The 6,390-nt window shown below is 40.5% G+C and overlaps 1 protein-coding gene across 2 annotated transcripts in view; it reads left to right on the forward strand.

Annotated features, from left to right (window-relative positions):
- The window catches only part of ETV5 (ETS variant transcription factor 5), a 56,726-nt gene that overhangs the window by 36,826 nt on the left and 13,510 nt on the right, over positions 1 to 6,390 (forward strand). For both annotated transcript variants that reach the window (XM_007451385.1, XM_007451384.1), the window contains exon 8: positions 4,235 to 4,494. In XM_007451385.1, coding sequence (XP_007451447.1) covers positions 4,235 to 4,494 — 260 coding nt within the window. The remainder of the gene's footprint in view (positions 1 to 4,234; positions 4,495 to 6,390) is intronic.

Raw genomic sequence — 6,390 nt, forward strand, 5'->3', positions numbered from 1 at the left:
CATGGCCGCTGAGCCTGCGCGTCCGGAGCCTGTGCTCCACAATGGGAGAGGCCACAACAGGGGAGGGACACCCCACACAAAAAAAAAAAAAAAAAAAAAAAAAAAAAAAAAAAAATCACTTTTATGTTCCATAAAGAAAACTATCCTAAAGGAATCTTCCTTAAATGATGTAGATACTACAACAGAAACTTTAGTTGGTTCACTGTTTAATATTAAGTTTTAAAAATGTAAACCTCCCTGTATCCCTAAATCTTTTCATCATTAGACTTACTAATGTTGTACACGTAAAACTAATACTTTCACCATCTAATCTCCTGGTAACATCTTGTATTTACATCACCTTTTTTCTTCCATGTTAGATCTTGAGAAATCAGACAAATATCTAGGCCTTTAAAGGACATATTTTGTTCATCATCTCTTTAGGTTTTACCATAGTTTAGACAGGCCAATTTGAGTTTAAGCAATGCCAACAGACCTCACAGAGTCCTGAGAGCTGTTGCAGAGTTCTTTGGTGGGCTTTCTAGGGACAATGTGTGGGTTTTGTTTTGCAGCAGTGCCTGGCTCTTGGTATATGTCAGGAAAATCAATATTATGTGAAGTTAGGTGGTACGTTACCACCCGGAATAAAAGTCAGCATTCTCTTTCTGAGACAGGAGACTGAGTAGGCAGCTAGGAGACTCTTATTTTGTGTGGAGGAAAGTCTTCTCCCAGTTCCTTAAGATCTTCCCTTACATTTGCATACCTTCTGAATTTAGCTTACTGTGGGGGTCAGGGTGGCATGGGGAGTTGATGGTGACATTTGAAGGTAACATAAAATCAAGAACTCAGCAGCGTGCTCGGCCCTGTCTCACACAGTATCTTATGTAATCTTTACGACAGATCTTTGGGACAAGTAACCCGACTGTCCTTATTTTCCTGATGAGGAAACTGAGGCTCAGAGCATTTACATAACTAACCCAAGGTCACACAGCTAGTAAGGGGTAGAGATTGGATTTCAACCCAATGTGTTCTGACTTCGCAGCCAGAGCCTCTTACCCAGCTATGCTGCTTCTCTATTTTCTATCTTCTCTTAGCTTTAATGGAAATATTAAGTACGTGGTGGTGGTTTCTTAGCCAGTTTTCTGTATCATCTCTCGGCTATAGCCTCTGAACTGCCAATCTCCTTCACCTGGCACCCATAGCCAGCCACTGTGTAGCCTTCGTTGAATCCATACTTTTCTCCTTTTTTCTCTAAGGATTGTGTTTACTCTGTGTGTTGGCAGCAGAAACCGAAAAGGAAATGCAGAAAAAGCATCTAACGGTTTTCATAATGTAAACCAAATGTTGGTAGCGTGGGTGAGCTCTTGGGAGGAAAGGCGCTATATAAATCTGACAAATAAATAAATAACTGATTCTTTAAATAAACTGGCACTGAAAAAAGCCTTAATCTGTAACCTATTGAATTTAGGCTTGCTCAGTAGTCAGAAGTCTCCTTTTGCTCACCAACTGTGAGCTCACTATGGCCTGAAATCTGTTGGGATCACGGGGTGAGGGGGTGGTGGAAGGGGGGAGTGGTTATCTGGAGGAAGAAAGAGGTCTGTTAGGAACCAAGCCACCCCTCCATTGAAAATGATTGCCTGCCTCAGTAAACAAGAGGCATCTCTGTCATAGCTGTGCTATGTATACAACGCATTCTTAGATACTTCAGAAGGAGTGCAGAAAGGGGAAGGGGGTTCAAATGAAGGTCAGTGAGTAAAGTTCACAATGTATTTGAGGACAAGAACTGAATTACTTTACTAATCTCTGCAAATAAAAATCATTATCAGCAGCAAGCTCTGAGAGAATCTTCCTTCCAAATATGTTGGTTTTGTGACCTACCCTTAAGCTCCCCTTTGCCACTCCCGCTTCCTCAAAACAAACTAGGACAAAACAATCCCAGTTCTAGAATCTGTTCTGCAGATCCCAGGCCTGTAAGCTTCATGCATCCTTAAAGTTATGCTGGGGGGAGGGGATGAGGGTTGCTGGCTGGTGCCCACCTGGAAGTACCTTTTCCTGAGGGGGCCATAGCAGGCCAACTCTAGAGTTTCATTCTGGAAAGTGAGAAGATGAGCACTGAGCGGAAGTGCAGTGATTGGGCCTGCCAGCTGCACAGGCTCTGGTTACAGAACTGAGCAGTTTGGTGCCGTCTCAGAGCCATCAAGGAAGTGATTTGTGGAGGTTACTTTGGAAGGTGCTAGGAAGGTTGCAGAGCGGGGAAGGGAGAGAACATGGAAAGTGGGTGCCCTCGTTACTGTTCCTGCTAGCATAAACTTTGGGTACTTTATTTTAAAAAGCCCTAAAGAGTATCTTCACTTTCTTTTCTGCCCACTTCTTCAGAATTTGTGTTAAAAAAAAAATCAGGTGTAGCATGCTTCTGGTGCCTGTATTCTAAATGTCAAGCCTAAACCCAAGTTTCAAATTTACACTTCAAAGACCACAGAAGGGTTTCCTTAAATAACAGCAACCTTGAAAATTGCGCTCCTGGTGACAATCCACTGTAATGCATCCAGTGCCCACTGAACCTTACAGAGTTCATAAAACTTGTTTAAATAATTGGCCAGGCAGATTCTGGTACTTTTGGTGTCTGGGATGAAAGGATAAATATATATATAAAATAGTTTGGTGATCTTCATGTTATAAAATGGTCTTGTGGTGCTGCTTTTAGTAAGATAGTAAAGACTCACAGAGTGAGAGCCATGCTATACTCTGATCTAAACAGTGTTTTATCTGCACACAAATGTCTTCAGTTTAAGATTTTAAGTCTTGATGTTCTAGAAATCTATTGGCCACCTGTTGTCACAGATTGATTCAGATCAAATGCAAATTATTTGATTAAAACTATTAATAGGATCAAACTAAAAGTAGAGAGTAAGACCTTAATATTAAGGGTTACATTGTTGACTTTTAAAACTTACTTTTTTGATTACTAATGAAGTTAAACTTTTTGTCTATGACCATTTACATCCCTTCTTTAGTGATTTCCCCGTTTATGTTCTTTACCCATTTTTTCTGTTGGCCTGTCCATCTTTTATTGTTTTTTTAAAAGTCCTTTATATCAACAGTATTAACATTACTGTATCTCTTAGAGATTTTTCCTCAGTTTGTTTAATTGGGGGCCTTGTTTCTGGTATTTTCTGACTATTATAGGTTTTTTTCCCCAGTTTATTGTTTTTCTTTAGGTTTCTGGTGTTTATTGACTTACAGAAATTTATACAAGGAGATATATCCATATTTATCTTCATGATTTCTGCTGTTGGTATGATGTATTGAAAGGATTTTCCTCACTCCAAGATATGTTTTCACATATATTTACTATCGTGGTTTCACATTGAAATCTTTATATAAAAATTTTGGCATGTGGTATAAAACAGGGATCTTTTTCCCTCTTATTTGAAATGCTAACCTTAACAAGTAGCATATTCTGGAATATGCTTGACAGTTTGTGACTTCTCATTGGATTCCTTTGACGTGCCTATCATTCTTTGTATTCCTATTATTGTGGCTTTATAATATTTGTCAGTCTAATAGATCATTCTTTCTTAATCTTTTAAAGTTTAGAATCATTTTGTCAAGTTGGTTGGGAAGGAATTGCTTTTACAGAATAATTTTCAGTGAGTGAACACCTTCCAAGTCCTAAATATTTTCTTTCATTAGATTGGTTGCTTAGAAAATAGTTTTAAGATTTTATTCTTGTATAGCCTACACATTTCCTGATTTTTCCTAGGGATTTTATGGTTTTGACTGCTATTACATATAAGCTTTTTTTTTAAAACTACGTTTTCTAACTGGTTAACTTCTGGTTAAATACTCCTCTGTCTTTAAAAATTAATTCTGTCTACAGGTTAGAGAATGAATGAACCAGTGTACAAACATAACATGTTAGTGATATTTGCAAATAATTGGTTTTATATATTCAGATACGTAATCTGGCCCAACTATACACATAGACTGTGCATGAAATAAAAATGCATGGAAAATAAGATGCTACCATGTCATTCATTGTTTTATTTATTTATTTTTTTGGCCAGTCCCTGACTCAGGAGGTTTGAAATGTGTGATATAATTTTGGGAAGAGGGTAAGATGTCCAGAAATAAGCATTAATAAGTACTTTGCAAATAATTCCATTAGTCTGGACTTCTAATCCTCAGTGCTATATCACAGTAGGTATTCATCTTGTTCTTACTTAACAATGTAACTACTACTTTCTTCTTGCAGATTTCAGAGACAACTGTCTGAACCCTGCCACCCCTTCCCTCCTCAGTCAGGAGTTCCTGGAGATAATCGCCCCAATTACCACCGGCAAATGTCAGAACCTATCGTCCCTGCACCCCCCCCACCCCCTCAGGGATTCAAACAAGAATACCATGACCCACTCTATGAACATGGGGTCCCAGGCATGCCGGGCCCCCCAGCACATGGATTCCAGTCACCAATGGGAATCAAGCAGGAGCCCCGGGATTACTGCGTTGATTCAGGTAAGCATAAAATCATGCCGTTCCTTTCTTCAGTCTCTCATTCATCTGTCAGGTTGTTACTGACTGTCTTCTATGTGCAGGGCTTTGGGGAGTAGTTTTATAAAATTTGCCCTCAAAGAACTTAGGCGCTAGTAAAGCAAACATGTCTATGCATAACTGAATATAAAACAAAACAGAAAAGCTATGCAAATGGTGGGAAGAGCAGTAGGCATTCAGAAGTGGTGCACAGTACATCAGAGTCCAAGCCTGAAGATTGCCGCCATCCAGTCTTGGTGATATCCTTTCTTAAGACCGGTTATCTTTCGAGTCACTGGACACAGGGGATATTATTTCTGCATTTTAGTCCTGCCTCTAGTTCTGTGGCTTTCTTTTTGAATACAGTGACCCATTAAACTCCCAATACAAATATAAGAGAGTCCACATGTAGGATGGGATTCTTTCTATTCTTGAAATGAGTGGTGTTCTGAGAAATTGCCTGGTCTGTCATGGCTGTATAGGGTGCTGGGTACGCCATGGAAAAGTTTGTCCTGTTAGTTGCTTCATAGGAGTCGCTGCTCTGTTGCAGTACTTTCATCTGGGAAAATTCCTGTGTCCTTCAACTGTTGCCAGTGTACACAGGGAGAGGTATAACATGTTAGAACACGTATGGTTTGCTTTTGGGTTACCTCTTATCTAGAAACTTAAACGTAAAGATGTTTAAGCTGGCTGGCCTTGGGAGTCCTCTCCACGCTCACCCGAACACTCATTCACTGACTACATACCTTATAGGCCGGGCTTATTAAATGAGATCATTATGGGAAAGGAGAGTGGGAATTTTGCAGCTTTGCACATTTAGAAACTCTTTCCTCTTCTTCATTTACCCTTATTTTAAAAATGACACTTTTTTGCTCCTTTTTTTTTTGCAGTTGGTGCTAAAGGAATTTGAGGGTGGTGGGTCAGTTATCAACCTTTCCTGTGCGTGCTTTCCTTGAAGATCCTGGCGAGGGGGTGGGGCAGTATGTACTCAATGGCTTTTGCAAATGGAATAGGATATAGAATTTTCTCTTGGCCTTCTGAGATAATACATAGATTGCTCGATTCAGGCAGAAATTGGTTATGGGGAAGCCTGGGGAGGTAGGCAGAAGGGAGACATCTGTTGCTTTATGATGGAAAAATTACCAAGTATAGGTATCGATAGCTTATAAAATGTCCACTGGCATTCCTCCTGAATGCTCTGATGTATTTTTCTCAGGAGCAGGCATGACCAGCAGCATTTTCCCTTTGGGACTGACATTTTCATCGGTCCTATGAGTCTTTCACCCCATCCCACTCCCTTAAAGCAAGACACCCAGCAGATGTTACCGTATCTACAATGCTTTGATCTGAGAGGTGTTCCCAGGGTGAAGCCTCATCCCACATGGGCACAGCTCAGCTCGCTGTCTTTTGTCTCGATGGACACCTTGATAACATGGTGTCTGAAGAAGAGATCCCTTCAGTGTGGGTTCCATTCTAACAGTAATAACGTGGGAGAAGTGTGCTTGCCAAGCTGCAGTTCCTCACTCCTGCCCATTCTTGTCCTAGCTTCATCACTTCCAATCCCCTCATCTCTTTGACCTAAAAATACCCTCACTTCTTGGAGCAGAAATGGATATGACCATCAGCAGTAAAGGAGAGCAAACTGGGAAAGCTCTAAAGTGACCTTCCTGCCCCTCCAAACCCCCAAAGCCCCTGAGTCAGTACAGGCAGAAGGCCACGTTGGCCTTTTGAAAGCCAGTTTCTTTTTCTGCCATTAACTCTCTCACGAGGTTTGACGTTAACTAGTTTCTAAAATGAGCAAGTTATGAGAGTATTTTTTCCTCCCAGTTCTCTTAATTGCGAGTCGAGTTCTCCGTTCAGATGGTGGGACATACTCTTTCC

The sequence above is a fragment of the Lipotes vexillifer genome, unplaced genomic scaffold, assembly GCF_000442215.2.
Source record: "Lipotes vexillifer unplaced genomic scaffold, Lipotes_vexillifer_v1.1 scaffold513, whole genome shotgun sequence".
Lineage (NCBI taxonomy): Eukaryota > Metazoa > Chordata > Mammalia > Artiodactyla > Lipotidae > Lipotes > Lipotes vexillifer.